The sequence below is a fragment of the Silurus meridionalis genome, chromosome 27 (assembly GCF_014805685.1).
Source record: "Silurus meridionalis isolate SWU-2019-XX chromosome 27, ASM1480568v1, whole genome shotgun sequence".
Taxonomy (NCBI): Eukaryota; Metazoa; Chordata; class Actinopteri; order Siluriformes; family Siluridae; genus Silurus; species Silurus meridionalis.
Genome location: NC_060910.1, coordinates 15,099,103 through 15,120,980, shown reverse-complemented (window position 1 = coordinate 15,120,980; position 21,878 = coordinate 15,099,103). Strand labels below are relative to the sequence as shown.

General features: G+C 40.7%; 1 protein-coding gene across 9 annotated transcripts in view; it reads right to left on the bottom strand.

Moving 5' to 3' along the window:
* smtnb (smoothelin b) overlaps window positions 1-21,878 on the bottom strand; it is a 61,971-nt gene that overhangs the window by 1,948 nt on the left and 38,145 nt on the right. For 5 of the 9 annotated variants that reach the window (XM_046842122.1, XM_046842127.1, XM_046842128.1 and 2 more), the window contains 10 exons: window positions 16,785-16,858; window positions 7,743-7,937; window positions 7,562-7,637; window positions 7,415-7,447; window positions 6,093-6,266; window positions 5,482-5,544; window positions 5,327-5,396; window positions 5,074-5,238; window positions 4,695-4,815; window positions 4,285-4,436 (listed from right to left, as the gene is read on the bottom strand). In XM_046842122.1, the coding sequence (XP_046698078.1) occupies window positions 4,285-4,436; window positions 4,695-4,815; window positions 5,074-5,238; window positions 5,327-5,396; window positions 5,482-5,544; window positions 6,093-6,266; window positions 7,415-7,447; window positions 7,562-7,637; window positions 7,743-7,937; window positions 16,785-16,858 (1,123 nt within the window). Of the gene's footprint in view, window positions 1-2,910; window positions 3,080-4,284; window positions 4,437-4,694; window positions 4,816-5,073; window positions 5,239-5,326; window positions 5,397-5,481; window positions 5,545-6,092; window positions 6,267-7,414; window positions 7,448-7,561; window positions 7,638-7,742; window positions 7,938-16,784; window positions 16,859-21,878 lie in introns of all 9 variants that reach the window. The other 4 variants (XM_046842125.1, XM_046842123.1, XM_046842130.1 and 1 more) reach the window with 4 other exon arrangements.

The following is a 21,878-nucleotide window of genomic DNA, read 5'->3' as shown; positions in this document are numbered from 1 at the left end:
TTGACTGATGCTGAGATGTTTTAGGGGTGAAGGTTCTTTAGGTGAAAACCAGTAGAATATATTTTGAAACAGTAGACAATTGAACACAATTAATTAAATAAATGTATTAAATGGTTTGCAGTTCAAAGCGACAGGAAATTGTTATGATGTGCACAAGAGACTAAATGATGTGGAGGTTTAACAAGTAGTTTTGAGAATTTCATTCCTGATCTGAGAAACACGCCAAAGCAACTGAGAAAAACTGTCCATTAAAATGTTTTAGTTTCATGAATCTCACAAGTGAGTACACCCCCACATTTTACCAACCATCTTAGTAAATATTCTCAAGGGACTTGAGATACATTTAGAAACTTGGATATATTTTAGAGTATTAACAGATTAACAGAACAGATTTACAGTCCTCTGAAAATAACAACATACATCCATTATTGTCTAAATAACTGGCAGCAAAAGTGAGTACACCCTCAGTGAACATGTCAAAACTGTGTCCAAAGTGTGAATATTTAATGTGAGCACCATGTTATCCTGCACTGCTTTTATCCTCCTGGCCACAGAATTCACCAGAGCTGTACAGGTTGTTGCTGGGATCCTCTTCCACTTCTCCACAATGACATTATTTTAGACACACGGTGCTTCTCCATCTCCCCCTTTGATGATGCCCCACAGGGGCTCAATAGGGTTCAGGTCTGGAGACATACTTGGTCACTCCATCACCTTCAGCTTCCTTAGAAAGGCAGTTGTGATCTTGGCGGTGTGTTTGGAGTCGTTATTATGTTGGAAAGCTTCTGTTCGGCCCAGTTTCTGTAGGGAGGGCTTTATGTTCTGCTTCAGAAGGTCACAGTACATATCGGAATCCAGGTTTCCCTCAATGAAACCCTCCCCAGCTCCAGTAACAGCAGCACTCATGCAGCCCCAGACTATGATGTTCCTCACCAGAGTGACGCCACACATTCTGGACACCATCTGAGCCAAACAAGTTTATCTTAAGTCTCATCAGACCGCAGGTCCATGTAATTCATGCTCTTGGACAGGTCGTCTTCAGCAAAGAGGTTTCGTTCTGGCAAACTGACTTACAGCAGTGTTCGGTGTATGGTCTAAACACTGGTAAGCGGATGTTCCGTTTCTGCAACCTTAATGCTGCAGCACTCAGGAATGTTTTTATAGCAGCTTCTGCACCTGACGCACAGCACGAGGACTTAACATTTCTGATGGACCCTTGCAATTCCTGTTTCTTGTATGACCCTGGCCACTGTACTGCATCTCAGTTTCAGGGTGTTACCCATCTTTATATTGCCTCAACATCTTTGAGGATTTGAGAATTTCAATCGTTGCTCTCCACAGAGAGTCTTTGCCATGAAGATCCATGTTGAACATCCAGTGGTCCGTATGAGAGAATTGGACTCAAAACACCATCAACTGCTCTAATAAAAGATACACCAATTTGTATGGTCGTGTCAAGCAGACAAAAACATGAACACGATGAACAGGACGTGTGGGTTTGCACGGTTACACGATGTACAGCTTTCATCACTGAGGGTGTACTTACTTTTGCTGCCAGCTATTTAGACAATAATAACTATGTTGAGTTATTTTCAGAGGACTGTAAAATCTGAACTGCTATAAAAGCTGCACACTGATACTCTAAAATAGATCCAAGTTGCCTGAAAGTGAGGACTGTACTTCACTTTTTTGATTTTATATATATATATATATATATATATATATATATATATAGTGTTTGGTTTCTAAAACAGACCAGGTTTATTGCTACAGGAGAAATCTCTCTCTCTCTCTCTCTCTCTCTCTCTCTCTCTCTCTGACCATGTTTGGGCGCTGGATCTTAAAGCGGCTCTCGCTTTCACAAACACAGAGTGATGTTGAACGTGGCCAGACCCTTGATATGACGTTATGTTGTTCGCCAAAACTGACAAACAAAGCTTTGATAAAGATCTGTACAGGCTGAGCGCGTTCACAGCGCGGCCCTGATTGACCATGCAGTTCCTTTTAAGTTTCCCTGCTTCTTGTTTCATCAACGCGTCCAAATACAATCCATCAGAATTGCGCTTGGGATGATCACTGAAACTCGCGTGGCGGCGTCTTTTTTGCAAAGTAACAATTTGCAGGCCTTCGGAAATGATAAGAAAACACGGGGCATTGGCCGTATTCACTATTCATCCACAAATGTGTTCAAAGTGGAAACAATGACGAGGAAAAGACACATGTGGCAGATGAAGATGAAGAAAGCGAGATAGAGGCCACCGCATGTCCCGCCGTCATTCAGATTCACTTACAAACACAAATTTGCGTCCAAAAACTTTCACTTGTACTGAAGCTAATCGTGTTTTACTATCTGACCAAACAATTGTTTTTTTCCGTTGCTACGGTTACATTACGGTTCAAACCTGAGTGAAGTGTGTGATCGTGCTGACACAGTAATGTGATCGTGTTATAGGAAGAGAAACCTGACAGAAACTCGAGGACGGTGAGAACAAACTGATGCCTGGAATGATTTTGCAGGCATTTACAGGGTGTTAAAAATATCTGTACACTTTATACTGACACTTGTGATGTATTTGAAATATTAAAACTATTTGCCATTGTTTTACCACTGGTTTGCTCATTAGGGATAAACATGTAGGGATAAAAACAGGGACTGATTTATGATGCTAAAATAGATTTTTGTAATTATTTAATTCTGTAGCACCACTATAGGACAATGTTTATTTATTTTTTTTTTACGCTATGGTGGTAGCTCAGTGGGGTTAAGACGTTGGACTACCAATCAAAGGGTCATGTGTTAATCATTGGGAAAGAAAACATGAAAACATTTTGCCTATCCAAAAAAGTAAAATCCCCTCCATCACCACTGCTCAGGTCTTCCCTGGAAGTTGTTTTTATTGCCACTCTCACCGTTCTGGATCAGTTTGGCTCTTAGGGGGAGTTTTTGGTTTTGACCAAGCCTTTCAGCACCAGGCCTCTGTAGAACTCCTGCAGGTACGTATACACACACTTCCAGTCAGGCTCCCGCAGCCGCACCATGTCGTCCACGTCCAACAGCTGGGGACAGTCGGCGAGCTTCCTGCTCGCCAATCCCATCGCGGCACGTGAGGTATATTAAAAAGAAAGAAAGAATGACAGAAAGAGAGATACACGGGAGCCGTGAGCAGCCAACATTCAGAGTGAGACAGGAAAGAGACAAAGAAAAAAAAAAAAAACACACACACAAATAGAACAAACATTACATCTGTGTTGACTTACATTTTCATGTGCTTTCATGCTTGATGATCATATCGCCACAAACACACACGCGACAAAAAAGTCAAATGGAGCGACATTTTACTTCCATTGAACTTTGGTGGTTATTTCGGTTACGTGAGCTGTGGACGCGTCATTTTCAGGACACAGATACACAAACACGTGACGTTCACACCTTTGTTTTTACCTCTCGGTGCAAGATGGAAATGTGGCTCGCGTTGCAGTGTTCAGGAAGCAAAATGCAGTGTGAGTAGAAGGGTATCTACTGAGCAACTTATTTCACATCTACAGGAGATGAGATCTGATTCTCAAAGCGTGTGGTTACGGAGCACAGTACAGACGCATGCAATATTAGGACTGATTAGGAAAAGCTGGTGATGTAACATGCAGAATGAGAGCAGAATGAGTAGGAGATCTCTGTATCGAGCAGAAAGCTTCAGGGGGCTCTGACGACCCTTTCGGTCAACCAGGAAACTCACGAAACAATGGCAGGTTTATGCTTTTCTTGTGTTATTCGTTAGATTCCAGCTGGAGGGGGTCTGGTTTAGTACAGATTCGAGCTGTAGGACTTGTTACCGCTCTGCGTAGAGGAGGGGCAGCGAGAAATGGAAATAAATCAGCAGAAACGAATGATTCATGAATCATTTATCTTTTAACAGTGAACAAGATCCGAGGCCCTGTGCCAGGAGGAGTTATGGTGGAGAAGTGCAAAGTGTCCATTACATCCTCATTTAAACAGATCATTAGATCACCGCGAGGGCTGGATAACTTTCAAATACATTCGAATATCAAAGTTTAGAGTTTATCTCTCAGAACCATGTATTAGTGAAATGAAAGCTTTTCCCAGGCCTCCACACACACACCCACACACACACCCCCACACCCACATGTCCGTTCAGGGAAAGTATTTTTATTGCCATTAATCATTATTTACTTTTCCTACATTATGCAGTAGGGTTGAAGACTCTTATCAGCGTGGCTTTCTGCTGGAGTGTGTGTGTGTGTGTGTGTGTTCATTTCTAAACTCACTCTGCTGTTTTAAAGGCCACCTCAAAGTTCTGCCTGCGGTTGCTAGGACTGAGGGTGGAGTAGTCAAAGGCCTCTGGGAAGAAGTTGTGCACCAGAGCACAGAAGGCCATCCCATCACTCCAGCTGGAGGAGAAGTTCTGGATATCCACGTTCTGGGGGGGGGAATAAAATAAATAAAACTGCTTTAAAGTATCAACTATTCAACATTTTTCTCTGCTAATCTGCTTATTAATAATATCGGATTATATGAAGTAGCCACCCCTTTGAATGACCCGTTACCATAGAAACAACAGCGTATTTATATGCATTAGTAATAAAAGTTTTAGCAACTCTTTAAAACACAACAACAACAACAACAAAAAAACACATATATAAACAAAAGTACTCAAGAACATAAATGAGTTCCTCACATTGTAGTCACGGGTCTTTGCTCTGCACCAGTCCAGCAGCATCTGTTTAATGGAGTTAGCATTGGGAACACCAAAGCTGGTGGAGCGCTGGACCTTCACCTGCGTTGCTGGCGAATTTCTGCTGAGAGCGAATATCTTTTTACAAAATCAAATCAATCGCAACGTGTGTAACAGGTGAACTACACAAAATCTACATCTTTACTGTGACTTTAATATGAGCGATGGAGTGAGAGAGAAAAGAAGAGAGATTGAGTGGGGGAAGTGGGGATGATATTCTCATCGGAAGGCCATGGGTTCAAATCCCAACACCACCAAAGTGCCACTTGCTGGGCCCTTGAGCAAGGCCCTTAACCCTAAAAAGGAAAGAGAGTGCGCCCACCCGCCGCCCTCCAGCTTCTCCAACATGGCTTTCCGAGCCTGTGAGGTGGAGACTTTGGGCATCGTCTGAGCCCTCATGAGCTCCTTTTTACGCTCTGCTTGTCTGCGCTCCAGCGCTGCCAAACTGCCTCCACTGCGCGAGGTGTCGTCCTCGCGATCAAACACGCTGAGAGAGAAAAAATATCAATCATCAATCTGACCGTAACCTTAGAACTAACAGAGCTGTAATGGATTCGCATCAGGTCTTGGCTGACCTGCCGATCTTCTTGCTTGTACTGGAGGAAGATGAGGAGTAGCTGTATGACTTGGTCTGCATGGAGCCTCCTGAAACAGAGAAATGTACAGAAATGTGGAGGAGATTTACAGAAACCTCCTATGAGCACGATACGGAGAGAAACCAACAACTCACCGTCAGACTTCTGTGTGTACGTGGTTTCCATGATTGTGCTGCGAGTCATCCTGCTGCCACTGCCTACACGTGTGCGCGCACACACACACACACACACACAGAGAGATTACAGCTGATTAAATACAAATACCTTCAGAAAGTCAAAGTAACCTGTGAAAATCACATGGTCATATTACACCCTGAAAAATCTAATAAAATATATAAAAGTCTCTTTTATGAGCTGTACGTATTTGTTACAACCCGTTACCCAGGACTGACAAACTCAAACCAGACTGCGCTGTGTTTCACAGCCTGTGGCGAACAGAAAGTAACCGGAACCAGTCACTTCATGTTTCAAGAAGAACGTTTCCTCAAGGTAGTGGATTTTAAATCACTGTGGTTTGCAAAGGAGATGAGATTTCTTCTTTATATACGAGACGGCACAGGTGGTGTTTAACTACGTGAGAATCTTTTTGCATAGAACAATCGTTTACCTTTAAAAAATTTACTAGTATGTTCTTCATTTTAAAACAAAATCCTGCATTACAGACTTCGAGTACTCGTGTGAGAAAACATCTTAATTCTAGCAAAACCTTCTAATATAGTAAGACATTTTGAGGCTGAATTCGCACCTGATTGTGCGAAGCGGTTGGTTTTGGTGATCTCGCTGACGGTGGAGCCGTCAGCCGACTTCTCAACTTTCTTCACCACCTCCTCTCCTGTGCCTGGACGGTTCCTCTGTGCTTTGTCATCTCTCTGCTGACGCAGTTCCTGCAGACGCAGATCCCTCTCCTTCTCCCTTTGGTCTGGGAGGAAGAAAGACGGGGAGGAGTGTAAATAGATTGCAAACAGAGGAGAGGGACAAAATAGAAGATTACACTGATTTAATGAAAGATACGTCCAATAGAGGATGAGCGATTAATGGGTTTTGCCGATTAATCGGCACCAACAGTTGATTGCTGGAACTAGCTGCAAACATCCATACTGATAGTTTTTCCGTGTTGCGTCCGTTGCTGGAGTGTTTGTTTTTATAGGTGTTTTTACAGGTGGAACCGTTAGCAGGGGAACCGTTTGTTTTTCTTTTTTCGTTATTTGTATATTCTGCTTTGTTTACAATGCATTTTATTTTATTATTACTGTGTTTTGTTTGGTTGTGTTTTCTCCTTGCATATAATGAATAATCAAAAGTTTTGTCGGGTGATTAATTGGTTATCGGCAAGTACAATCTAAATTAACTATCGGTCTATCTATCTTTCTAGAATCCATTAAAGCCGGTCTGTGAATGACCTGAAAGCTCAAAGCATGAGCTCAAACATCCGTACAGATACAATGCATGAGGAAGAAATGAAACACAGCTCTAATGCAATTCATATCTTGGTGACACCAAAAAAAAAAAAACGTATTAGTTCAACCAGAATTAGGGTTGCAATGTCCACTCATGACTAAACAAAATTTTATATTTGTATATGATACAGTTTATATATATTTCCCCAAATTTCGAATGACCATAATTCCCATATATTCCTGGTAAATTTCCAACTTTGCAACTCTAATCAAAATAAACGTTTAGGAGGTTTCCAGGCTTAAACCACACACAGGACTCAGGAAACCTGAAAGACTACGATCTGCATCATCCTGAGGTGGACAGAAGCCATTTCTTCTTCAAACTAATTACTCATTACATTTATTAAAATAAGATAGAACCATTAACAGGGCCACGACATGTCTGATTTCTCCAATCCGATTCTCACGCACGTGCACAACAAAACACTGTGTGAAACCAAACCCTCAAATGCTTTTATGACAAATACATACACTGCTCATGCAGTCAGGCATTTCTACGATGTTGAAACCCAGATGCCAAACAAGTGAACACACTGCAGGCGCACACACACACACACACACACACACATGCGGCGCTCGAGCACAAGGCACTCGTGAGCTGTGATCCTACCGAGTTCCTCCTGTGAACATCCCAATCTGGCCTCTACAGGCAGAGAAGGGAAATGAATGAAACAAAAAACGAAAAAAAACAAAAAAAAAAAGTAGAGCGATCATGTAGTAGATATATGGAGGGAGAAACTTGGGGATTTTGTTTGACCTCTTTTTTTTTTTCGGAGCTCTCTCATGGCTGCTCGGATCATTTTTCTCTCCTCAAAGTCTTTTGAGTCGTCAAGCTGTTAAAAGGAAAAAAAACCACAAATAAATATAAATGATTCATCGGCAGTGACGACGTCACTGCTGGACTAGTACATTTCACGCATGGCGTATATTAACGATACCATTTTGTCAAGGATTTCCTCGTCCTCGATGGCCTCGAGCTGCTCGGAGGTGAGCGTGCCGCCGCCGCTGCTGCTCACGGTGACGCTGTGTGTGTCTTTCTTCAGCTGGGACACTGAGGAACCGTTCTGGACGAGTGGAGCTTCACTCGCTGTATGGAGAGCAGGTTCGAGTGAAAACACAGGCTCTGTTTCCATCTGTGAGCGACAGGGTCAGAAACGAAAAGCTCATCATATCACATTTTTATTTTTTGAAATATACAACTTCTGGATATTTTATTAAAGTGGATGCTTGTATACAACTTCCAATACAGAAAGAATAAAAGTAAAGAGGAAGGAAATGGAATGGTGTGGGTCAGTGTGTGTGTCTGTATGTGATCCATCCTTCCAGCTGTGTTTACACTAAAGCCATGGAAGCAGGCTGACATTTAGACAGGCATGAGAGCATGGTGATTCCTGCGAATGATCCTGGGAGAACGAGCAGCTCTCATCTCCTCTCTCGCTAAGCTGCGGCCTCTAGAGGCGAAACATTGATGCCATGTGCTGTTCGTGTTTACACGCGAGACTGCGCGCTGCACGGAGAGCGACATACATTATATATAATTTATAAATGATATTATATTTATGAATAAATAGCACATTTTTTAATCCAGTACTTTTTAATTTTGTTATAAAGTTCCGTACTATTTTACACGGAGTCCTTTCTTTTATCCAGTATAAATTTGAAATAATATTGATCGATTAATCGGTTATCGGCAAGAACGATCCAACCTAGCTATTTGTATCAATAAAATCCACCATCACTTCACTTCCAGTTATAAACAAATCCTAATTATTTGTTTGATTCACCCACCACATATGCATAAGTAACCAGAGGTGGGAAGTAACGGAGTACAAATACTTGGTACTGTACTTAAGTAGATTTTTTACTGATACCAGAAAAATCTACTTAAGTACAGTAACGAAGTATTTGAACTCCGTTACTCCATTACGATCATCATCATCTTTTCTCTGCTTGTGTTCTATATGTCGATCTTCAGCCTGGACACAACATTTTTAATTCGTTTTGTATTAATATAATATATATATATATATATATATATATATATATATATATATATATATATATATATATTTGGCTGTCAAGATTAAAATTATTGTAAACGGCACTAAGTTTTATTAACGCGCCATCAATTCAGCGCGCCTTTCTGTTTTTACCATTTTTATAAAAAATTTAAATACATAAATAAATATCTAAATATAAAAGAGGGGAAAATAAAACCTTCAGAAAAAAATACATTTATCCACGACGTCCTTTCTTTACTTAGATATAAAATAAATTATTAAACTCCAGATACAAATATTTTTAATCAGTAAACTTTTGTTTTATTTATGCGCCAAGTCTCAAATCAAACACAAAATCCGCCATGTTTTACACAATTAACCCTCTAGGTGGCGTTTTGTGGGTTTTTCCCTCATAATGGCTACACAAACTACTTTTTACTTAAGTACATGTCAGAGCCAAGACTTCTTTACTTTCACTTGAGTAAAAAAGTTAGTTCAGTACTTCAACTTTTACCCGAGTATTTTAAAACATGAGTATCTGTACTTCTACTTAAGTAAAGGATGTGTGTACTTTTGCCACCTCTGTAAGTAACTAAATTTATTGATTTCAATGCTCATTTGTGTGTATGGTGCAGAACAAAATAATAAACTAATCTAGCACTAGAGGGCATAATATACATTTGAAATCATAATAAAAATCTCAACAATCATGGTGGACCCCCATTAAAGAAAGGAAACATTATGTGGCCACCAGAGAAAAATGTTTGGGGACCCTGGTGTACAGGAAGGAGGAGGACTGCTCAGGTAATGGTTGAAGTAAACGTAACTAGGAGGAACTTACTACACTCACAAATAACACTTTTGATATATTTTACCTTTTTTTTTTTGCATGATAAGCACATAAATATATAAGATTGAGTTGCATTACACATTTTAACATTATCATCTTAATAGTTGAATAATTGACATTAAGTTTGTTTTCTCAAATGAGAATAAACTGTACACTAAATAGACCAAAGTACTGGGCCACATTTTTTTTCCTCTCCAAAAAGTGGGTATTCTATAGGATGTGTTTGGCATGAAATTTTCCCTTCATTTGAACTAGGAGATCCAAACCTGTTCCACAATAAAAATGCCTCTATGAACGAAGCCAGCTCCATGAAGATATATTTAGCATGAGTTGGAGTGGAAGATCTCCTGCTATTATGAACCCTATTGAACACCTTTGGCATGAATATGAAGGCTGACTGCACCCCAGGCCTCCTCACATCACCTCCATCAGTACCTGACTTTACCAACACCCTTGTGGCTCAATGAGCGCGCGCACACACACACACACACACACACACACACACACACACACACACACACACACACACACACACACACACACACACACACACACACACCAAAATCTAGAACATCTCCCCAGAAGAGTGGTGGTTATTATAACAGCAAATAAGGACTAAATGTGGAATAGGATGTTGAAAAAGAAGCACAATCTTATGGACAAGGTGTCCACAAACTTTTATCCATAGAGTGTAAGTGATGACAATAATGTTGTCATGTTATTGTATTGCCGAAATAATATACAATAGCACACCAAGTATAAACACTGGTTAGTGTTATTAGTCGAAAAAAGCCTCTCTGCCATCCTTCCTGCAGTGTCCTGTACTTCCCATAGTGCATTATTAGTTGTGCACTGGATTGACAATGAACGATCCGTGAATCTTATTCATTTTTATCGCCACATTATCTGTGTAAAGCTGCTTTGAGACAATGTTCATTGTTAAAAGCACTATACAAATAAAAATTAATTAAATTTAATATCATTTGTTCCCTGAGAATCCAGCGACACTATAAATGGCTCTTCCCAGCGCTACACAACGTCCTGAACGGTGTCCGTGACCAGATGCTGCCTGTTAACAACCACAAAACCTCCATAAAGCGCAAAAGCTGAGCTCAAGCTGTAAACACGCACTGGATCGGGAGGTTATCAGGCTTGTTTATTAGCTAATAAACTTGGAATTCTTAATTTGTGTGGAAAAAGAAAGAGACAGACAGAGAGATGGACAGAAAGAGTTTGGGACATGGTGAGTGTCTTCAGTGATGACAGGAAGCGCAGGAAGGTGAGGACGAGTTATAAACAGAAGAGGTTTTTTCCCCCCGTCACACGTGCGATTCACGTGGCCGGTTTATTTAAAGCAAAGCTCCGTACAGGATGTGCTGAAGGGTTCTTTTTGTCCTTTGCTGTAACACTGGCGATTTTATTCCAGTCTCAGTGGACACACGTCCAACAATGACACAATGACATGATCACGGGTCCAAACAACAAAGTAAAAATAGCCTGAGTTTTACTGTAGAGGAAAAAAAAAAGCCTTATATACAAAGTCTTGGCAAAGACAAAACAAGCTGTTAACTGAATGAAGTGTCTGTGTGGAGACTCCTGGACACATGATGTAAGAGTTGGCTGTTTAAAAGGGCACTTGTGGTTACTTAAGTTCACTGTGAATTAATAGCGGTGAAGTACGGGCTATTCGTTTTCTTATATACAATACGGTTTATGATCAGATGATCAAAAGCAGCATGAGGTCTTTTCAAGCAATTGCACGTGTCTGTTACAGTATACAGAAAAGACGAATTGCCTTCTTTAATTACGGCTTCGTTTTGGGACGGCAAAGTAAAAAAATACAAATCCAAAGACTTGTATTCAGCGAAAGCTCTCTGGATTGAAAGCCAAATAGCACTAAACACACTGATTACCGTGTGTTTTACACTATGAGGACCTGCATATTCAGAAACACCTTCAGGATCAGGCATATTTATTTTGTTCTGAAGAATGCAGGCAGCAAACCAAATTTAAAGGCAAAGAAAAAAAAATTCTCTCAAAACTTTTCATGAAAATTAACTGGGAATTTACAAAATTACAGGCTAGCCTATAACAAGGAACATAAATGTACTTTTCTACACCGCAGGACCAATGAGGCCACACCCCCTACATGTACTGTGCATTTCTCTAGAACAGATCTTTTCTTGAATCCTGCACACAAAATAACATTTGAGAAAAATATCCATCTTGGCCAGTATTTACATAAATTGCATAAATCTTACATACATTTTATTATATATTACATCAGTCAAAATTATTATTTTTTTTTAATCTGTATTTGTTTGCATGCATGTCAGCTTGGGACCAAACAAAAGGATTATATAGATTTTTGTATATAATACAGTTTGTATACATTTCCCTAATTTCTAATTAATTCCAATAAATTCCCATAAATTCCTGGGACTTGGAATATTTCCTATGGAATATGACACAATATGGAATATGACACAATATAGTGCCTGTAAACATATCGAAGTCCCCCATTTGCAACCCTAAAACTGATCAGTAGTACAAAACAACAAAAATTCAATCCTCCAGGTCAGCAGCGGGACAAAAATTCTTTCGGTTAGAGATTTGGCATTTTGGAGCAGAATTGTGCACGTTTGCATAATTGCGAAGTTCTGATTAGGATGAAGCTGTAGACCCGAGCGGTATGGACCTTGGACAGTATGCATGAAAAGAGAGCACCGAGGTTGACCCCCATTGTGACAGCTGCTCTTATCTAGAGATAGCACTCAATCTTTTTTTGGAGTATGTGGTAAGAGTTCTTCAAGCCACTGGATTCCATTGTTGGCTACCTGGAAAAGCGTTTTTTTTTTTTTCTTCCCCCAGCATACACAAAACAAAACTTCCCCAAATCTCTAAAACATGCCTAAATAATGAGAGATGCGAGATTTGTGAAATAGGGAATAAAACAAAAACAACGTTAACAAACCGTGCTGTTGCTTCGAGAAAAGCAACCAGTCTGTGAAGATGTGGAGGAAGAGCGTCGGAGAGCAAATGTAGGAGGATGTGGGACGGGCTCAGGACTGCTTTCAGATTGCGTTGTGCTTGAAGGATCAGGATCTTGCTGGAGTTGAGGAAGCCCGAGAGCATGACACAGGGCCTCTAATTGCCTGGCAAGTGTCTCCTGTTGGAGCCGTAATCTCTGATTATCCTCTTGCAGGGCAGCAACGGCTTCAATAACAGGCGCGACCTGAGTGGCGGCGTCTTCCAAACGCGAGTTGACGTGCTCGCCGAATGCCTTCAGGTCGCAGTGAATCTCTTGCACAGCACATTGGAGAGTGAACTCTAGCCTGCCAACTTCCTCATCAGTCCCTCTTGCGTCCTTGTCTGAAGGGTCCTCGACCAGACAATCGGCAAGAAGATCTCCAATCACCGCCTCCAGTCCAGACTCTGCGCATTCACTATCCGGGGTAATGAGAGGTGCTATCTGGTCTTCTGAGGTTGCCATGAGGTGCAGCTCGACACCAGGCATGGTGAGGATTGGAAATATTTGGGAGCAACTAAATAACTGAAAGGATTCTGCTGATCCCAGAAAAAAACAAGTGAAATATCAAATAAGTTGTTGCAGGATACTGAGTTTTGCTGAAGGCAAGAGAAGAGAAGACAAGACGAGACGTGTGTGTGGTAGGGGTATAAAGAGCTGCGAAGCCCTTTATACCCCTACCACACACACACACACACAGACACACACATCTTCTCTTCAGCTGTTCAGAACAGGAGAGCCGATAACCAGGCCTGGAATGCAGTCTCCATGGCAGCAAAGGCCCAGGGCACCCCCTCTTGCTCAGGTGCCACAGCCATGTCTATTTATCACCAGTCCATTCCATTATTCATGTGTATAAACACCCCTTCGTCCCTCTCCTTCTATCTATTTAGAGCTCTTGCCCTTCACACCTCTACCAGCAGACAACAGGCAGCCGTGGGTGCGATGGGTGAACAGGGATTCTTTGTCAGTCACACACACCAAATGAAGTGTGGGCAAATGTAAAATAAACTGTGAGCCTATTCCAGCTGTGTGTGATGCTGCTGCAGGTCCAAACCAATCTCCAGATATAGAAATACAGAATCACAGCTCAGAAATCAGGTGTAAGAAAAAAGAAACCATCCATGCTTCTATCATTCTATCATTTTCTTTTTTGTTCTTTTTTTTGGCCATGCGACATCAAATGGTCGCTGATGTTTTCTGCATCTGTGAGCTAAGAGAAACCACGTTACCATGTTCTATAACAACACAAATACATCTCAATACACTACAATGTAAATGAATAGTGACTGTATTATGGCAAACTTTGTGCATATATACGATGGGGTATGAAAGGTTTCGAGACTAGTAACACACCAACAGGTGGCAGCACTTGGATGCACGCACAGTCACAAGGAGCACCAAGCAAAAATACATTAACACATCTGCTATTTTGACCACGTGTGCACTCTGTAAAAACTCGCATGTGAGGAGAGCTCGATGACCAAGACTATGGGCTCGAGTCAGAGTTTTGGAGAATCAGATCATGATCTATAATGTAATATATAAATCTATATTTCTACTACTAACGTACAATAGTCTGTGGACACCTGATGATAAGAATTGTATGATATTTGTAATAAAATAGAGGCAAAAGAAGAAGAAGAGAGATGACAGAATATACAGAGTTAGTACAGTACAGGAGCATTAATCAGACAGCTGTCTGTGCAGTGACAATGCCTGTGGTCATTCTGGGCACTGACAGAAATACAGCAATCTAATAATATCAACCATGTTTAAAAAAAACAACAATAACAAAAAACAACCATGCAGAAATGAAAAGGAGCCAGGAAATGAGCATGAAAGCGAGAATGCCCTTATTGTAGCACTGAACCAAAAAAGTACAATAAAATTATATCTGGATTACATACACTAAGCTTTCTTCACAACACACACACACACTTTTTAGCCCAAGCTAGAGTAAGTGATTTAAAAAAAGGTGTCATGACGTCCATGGAAGTCAGTGGAAAGTAAACGAGAAAGAACAGAAAAAGGTGATCCTGTGATCTGATTCTCTCTCGCTGGGGAATCTGGACGCCTGAACCAGACTGCTGAGGATTAGCGAGAAACTACTAACAAGAGTAAAAGTTAAAAAATTAAAATATGGGTGAAAGTATTGAGACACCTGCCTTTCCCATCCATATGTGGTTCTTTTCTTGTATTGGAAGACTTTGGATGTGGCAGCCTGAAATGTTGCCCGTGTGCACAAAGCCAGCTCCATGAGGATATACTTTATAAGGGTTGGAGGGGAAAATCTTGAGTGACCTGCTATATACCTCAAACCTATTGAACCAGAATTCAAAGGCTGACTGCCCCCCAGGACATAAAAAAATAAAAAAATAAAAAAATAAAAAATTCAACCTCAGCCACAAGCACAATGTCCTACCTGATAAAGACAGAAGCGGTTTCCGGAAGGTGGGATGGTAAAGGAGATGTCGTATTAACAGATTTGGCCGCATGGACTTTCCCACATTCCTAATCCAGACCTTTTCACTTTAATAACAGAGACCTCATTCAAATCCTCCCATTTCACTCAGTTTAAACCTCGTCCACTAAAAAAACTCGAGATCCTAATCACTGAGTGTTTGGATGAAAAGCCTTTTGCTTTGACTGCTCGGTCCATTTTATGGCTTAACTACAGATTTACTTGGCTGAATAATACCATTTAAAGGACTTTGCTGCTCCATAATCTCTATTGCACATCGTTGTGGTTTCGAAAGCTGAAAAGATGAGAAAGGAGGGCACATCGTGACCAAGACCACCCATACTGTCCAAATATCGCTTTCCCCTGCTTTTAAAAGTCTAGTCCGGTGCACCTCACTCTGTCACGGGTCAGTAATGATACTCGGTCTAAGCGAATGGTTGTCATTATATCAAACCTCATCGTATCAAACCAAACCAAGTAGGTCTTTATGGCATAAATATTTACTACAGTAATAATTCTACTCTTCATTGTTACCTGGGACTTGATTTAGAAAAATTCACTTCATTCACTTCACTTCTGCTTTCCTGCTCCTTTGTCTGCTTTCCCTCTCGCACACTTTCTGAACGTTAATCCTGCGTTTGTGCCGAGCGAAACTGCTAACCTGATAATTAACGCTTATCCCTAAACGAGATTACAGAGCGAGCGTACGAGGAGAAACGCAGTGCAGGGAAAAAGAGAGGGAATGCAAAACAAACACGTGCGAGAGACACGGAGTGAATGCAAAGCCACGACATTCCAAACGAGCGCAAATAAATCAGAGCAGCGCTGCGCTGAAACGCTATCCGCTGCTGAAACGCTCATTTTCCTTCCAACTTTAGCGGAATCAGGGTTCCTACACATTTTTCATTTCAAAATGGGCTCAAATATGCAATATGTCTTCCCTAAAGGTTTTTAAGACCATTTTATAAAGACAGCATTTTATTAAAACTGCAATTCTAAAACAATGCAATGTTGATCATTTCTAAATTTCTTTTTTAAACTGTTAAGCTTCAATCCTACAGCGACAGAATGATGTGCAATTCACCAATAAACTACAAAACAGAACTAAAGTCTGTTAACAAAAAACACCTTCTGGCCACAGTAACATTTTTGTTTAAAAAAAAAATTGAGAAAAAGAAAGAAAAAGAAAAAAGAAAATGCATATTTCTCTCTGTTTTTGCCTTCTGTCCACATGGAGACAGGATTTTAGGTCTTGGGTTTTGCAAACTCCAAAGTGGATCAATTTAAAAGAAACGCCGTGTGAACTGTAAACAATGACACATTTTTAGTAATTGCTGTAAAAAAAGAAAAAAGAAAGAAAAAAGAAGAGCAAAGTGGAAAGTAAATAAACGATGAGGTCGTAACGAGCGACGTTTTGCTCGTGCGCACTACAAGGGCGTGAGCGTTTTTAGATGTTTCAGTGTGGATGGAACTTTTAGGGAAACGATTGAAAACCAGTGTCTTTCTTTTTACATCAAAAACAAACAAAACAAAATAAAAAAAACCCAAATAGGACAATAATATGGAAACACGACTATTTTTTAATACTCAGTGTCATTTTTTTTCCAAAATGCTTGGGTGCAGTAACTGAAGTGGTACCTTGAGGGACGATCCTGTAGAGAGGTTTGGGGTGCTGAACTTGAATGGTGCTGCTCTCAGACCAAGTGTTAGCTCTGAAGAAGAAAAAGGACTGATTACACACACAAAAACAGGTACTTTAGTAGGAACAACTGTTAATCTGCGCAGTCATGCAGTTACCCCAACATGTGGCAAATTCGTTACCGACATTAAACCCCAGAATGGAGATGGAAATGTGATCATAGTGACTCATGGTTGTTGGTGCTGCCAGGCTGGAACCTGCTGTAATCCCATCAGCCACAAGGTTGCTTTTCTGCTAAACACAGTTATTGAATTACTGTAGCTTTTCTGTCAGTTTTTTAAGCCATTTCTAAAATGCGCAAAACAACCATGCAGCACCAAACCGCCCTGAAGTCGCTCGGACCAATTTCTCCCTTATTCCCATTAACATTATCTGAAGGTCTTTCACCCGCATGTTGATGCTGACACACACTTTTGATTAGTAATTAGTATTTTGCATGCCCACCCGCCCACCCGTTGCTACGATAATATTTTCCGCTAGTGACTGATGATCCGCTGTGAACTTTCCCATAACCTTGTTCTAACAATAGCAATAAGGCGCCTTCACTATAAACACTAATCCATCATAAGCAGGCTTTAAGGCAATATTCGATAACGTGTACGTCGCCCTTGGTATAGAGGTCGCGGCACAAAAGCCTCCGTGTTTGAATAAAAACGGTAAATGTTTACGTTAAACCGACTAATGTACATCGATCTGTGTACATTAGGACTTATGGAGGACATGAGATGATGTGGGATGAGGAGAAAAGGTGGCCATTATTCAGGTATGTAACCCAGTTCACTGGCGCCACTCAAAGTTCTGAACCAGTCAGTAAGTCACGTTGGTGTGAAGATAAAAACACAAGATCCAGCACTCGCGGTTCTGCTCAACCACAGAGCAGAGAGTTTGTACAGATTTAAGGAGAATTTAATAATGATTAGAAAAACTTCACCATACATATTTAATTAGGCAAATTCTTGATTTTATTTTTATTCCTGTGACTAGAAAGTTAATGACTATTAAGCCTGCGGCAACAGTTACATCATACTCAACTCTTACTTTTCTCATCTCTTCTCCAGTAACAAACACGGTGGTGAGCCATCAGGTCCAGCAAGACCTTCTCTGCTGGTCAAAAACCACTGACTCACATGTTTAATGCATTTATGTCCATGAATATGTTTGGAATTATTCCCAATAATCTATTCACTTCTTTTTAATCGCTTTTCTCTCGTGTAATTTTACGCTGGAGTTTCTACCCAATCAGATTTCAGTCTGAGTGCATTAAGGCCTGCAGAAAGGAACAGCGTGGGTTCTTGGTAGCTTCAAATCCACGTTGCTTAAAGCTGTTGCTTTGACTAAACAGAATGCGACTTGCTTTCTCCGAGGCGCGCTAGAAGCCATAGAATCACGTCTGCATCTGTAGCAAACTGCGCCCGCTCCGTTCGTGTGGATTTAATCGCTAACGGTGGAGAGGGAATCGATTTACGCGCAGAATCACTTGCAAGGACATTTACGAGATGGACTTTTCAAGAAAAGCTGGACATTGTGAGGAAAGGCCGACCAAAGTGCTTCAAAACAGTTATGCTTCTTCATGAAGTGTTTATACAATGTTTGTGTTTATACACTGCTTGTCCCAAAAAAAATAAAATAAAAAAAAGTCACCAACTTGATGTAACTAAGCAAATGAGTAAGAGCCTCCAATTGGATAATTAATGCATGGATGATTATGTTTCAGGTGTCAACAAGTTATTGAACCCTAATTGATGCAGTGAGTAGCTTCTCATTTCTCAAACAACCATGTCGGAAGACGCATCCTGTGGTCGGGGAAAAGATGTTAATCTGTTTCAGAAGAGTCAAATTATTGGCATCATCAAGCAAAGAAAACATCTAAGAAGATTGCTGAAACTACTAAAATTGGGTTAAGAACTGACTTGAATTACCTTCGAGGAAGAAATGTGGTCGGAAATAAACGTTTGGTAAAATCAAAACGTAAAAAAAACTACAGCAGAACTCACGGCTGTGTTTAATAGTGCAAGTAAGAGCATTTCCACACGAAGGGAACTCAAGGGATTGGGACCAAACTGATGTGTAGTCTTAAGAAAACCACTTATCAGTAAGGCTAATCGGGATAAAAAGGCTTCTATTTGCTGGGGAGCAATGGAAGAAGGTCATGTGGTCTGAAGAGTCCAGATTTCCCTTGTTTCAGAGTGATGCACACATCAAGCCAGTGGGGGCAGTGCTATGATCTGGGGTTGCTGCGGTTGGTCAGGTCTCGGGTCTTTCAGCAACGTTATGTGCCCAAAGAATGAGGTCAGCTGACTTCCTGTATATACTGAATGACCAGATATTTTCCTCTCTGTTGGCACAGGCATATTCCAAGATGACAAAGCCAGGATTCACAAAAGCACACCATTTGCCTGAATTCCTAATCCCCAGGAAAACTGTACTACACAGGAAATAAATGCAGGGGTCATTTTTTAAGGTTAATGTTGATGCTTGCGCTAGAGATGGTGGTATGCAGCTGTGGCTCCAGTAAAAGGATACGTGTTGAATTATCTTTATTGGGTTTCTTGATTTAGTAACATTTATTTTTACTGTGAGATTCCTGTCTATGATGCGGCCCTCTGTTTTAATGCTTTCTGTATAATATTGAATGCACTGCCCACCGATTGAAAAAAGAAAAAAGAAAAAAAACACTCAAAAAATTACCACTGGACTCAAAGCCCTAGAATTAAGTGCGGAGATATACAAGATTAAATGCTCGGAGTCAAATCGAAGCGATTGCGAGCGCAGGGTCACTGGCCGCCGTATTATTATTATTATTATTATTAAGTCTGTTAGTGCAGAGTGTACAGATGAGGTGGTGAGACAGCCGCAAAGACTAAAGCATCAATGCATTGCTCTATTTGAGTTTACATACAGCATTAATTCAATTCCACTATACGACTATTAGTGTGTAGTCACGTGGTATTATGGGTGACGTTTAAACTAAAAATTCAGACATTTCTTTATAACTTCCTGAAGAAATGAAAGGGGCACATGTTCATTCTACAGATAGAGTCATTCAGATGTGGATTTTTTTTCCTTTAAAAGCGATAGAAAGTCCCAGCGTCATCATTCCTACGAAAAAGTCCCATTTATAAAATTGGTACAAATTCGGGAAGCCATTAACGGCTCCGTTCGAACTCGAATGATTCCGTAGCAGTCTGTGTAAAAACCTCCTCCTGCAAATCGGAATATTGGATATTCATAACGCTGCAGCACTTTATACGTAATGCACAGCAAATGAGCCGAGATCTATTTTCCATCTACATGGAGAAGAGCTCGAGAGCGACCGTTCTCGTCTTGGCTCTGACTCGAGGTGGGGATTTTGATCCCAGATGCTGTCGGCCGTCACGTCTCCAGAGGGGCTTCTTCCTCCTCCTGCTGCCTAATGCTTTGAGGAAAAGTGCGAGATAAATGACAGAATGGAAACATGGAGGCTTTCAAATATGCCCGGACCGCTTCTGATGCGAGGATGAGCAAAGTGCTTCCAAAAAAGGAAGATGGAGCTGTGGCACAATGACACACACACACACACACACACACACACACACACACACACACACACACACACACACACACACACAGAGACAAAATACACACCATGAGAAAAAGTGTGTGTGAGTGTGCTGAGTGCTAGCTTTCTTGTGATTACAGAGAGCAGGGCTTATCTGGTCGGCCTTCTCACAGCTGGTAAGCAGTAACCTTTAATTAGCGCATTGTAAAGTAAAGCTTTTAGTGTGGCGTTTCCCCCTGAACAACTGTTAACACTGCGCACATTGTTCGCTCTCAGTGTTTAATCTCAAACGGTAAATATGTACCTTTTTAATCCGCCGTGAGGGACAGACCTGTCTATCACAGTCCCTGAGCGAATGAGGCAGAAATGCTTCAAATAGCCGAGTAGGCCTAAAAAAGACAAATCCTGCACGATAAATGATAAGCTATAACGCGGTAATTACATCCAATTTGTCTTTTTAACAAATGCTTTTTCTCCTGGTATTCAATCGTAGAGTAAATATCCATATGACTGATGTCACGGTTTCCAAAAAGGCTGCCAAACACCATTATGCACGGTTTTATCTAATGCATCTCAGCATTGCGTTCCGTTTCACCGATCCGCTCGTCTCTGTGACGCTGTTAAACCCGTTACACTTCGGGGTTTTTTATTAGACACTAATGGGAGAAGCCAAAAGAAAGAAAGAAAAAAGATTATATTAAAAAAACATTCAATAAAAAGATGAAGGAAAAGACATTTGGCATCGAATGTTCTCCAACTATCCGGATTTCACGGTGAAAGATCCTGCGTTGGGTCTGGATAAGCGGCTGTGCGAGTTCCGAGTGGGGTTTAATTCTCTTTAGAGCTCCAGATTAGAGTTGTACAGTAGCTAAGAACCTTCATGCTGCAGGTCTCTGCTCATGGTGAAAACCTGAAGATCTGATATCTAAAATGTTTGTTATCAGGAATGATGTGCACAAGAAGAAAAAATTCATCTTATGTATTTATTGACATTGAGGATTAGGAATTTTTTTGCATTTAGTATGAATTTTACTAATTTCTACAGATAAAGTGTCAGTAATTTTGGGTAAATGGCCATCATGCCCAAGTTCCTGCAGGGTGCAGAAATGATGAGCATTTATTATAAACAATAATATCAGCAATAAGCCTGTAATAGCAGCACATGTGGACTTCTGGGGACGATGATAGATTTACATTTGTGGCATTTAGCAGACGCCCTTTTCCAGAGCGACGACAAGTTAGATAGACAGACAGACAGACAGACAGATAGATAAAGACAGTTATGGACTGTGGCTGTAAATAATTTCCTCACCAGGAATTTGCCTATTCATTTATTTTCATCTAAGTATTTGTTAGATAGATAGACAGACAGGTAGATAGAAAGAAAGACAGACAGACAGAGTTATATTGAAAGATAGAAAGACAGACAGTTAGACAGAGAATAAAAGATAAACAGAAAGATAGACAGATATGAAGGCAAACAGACAGACACAGT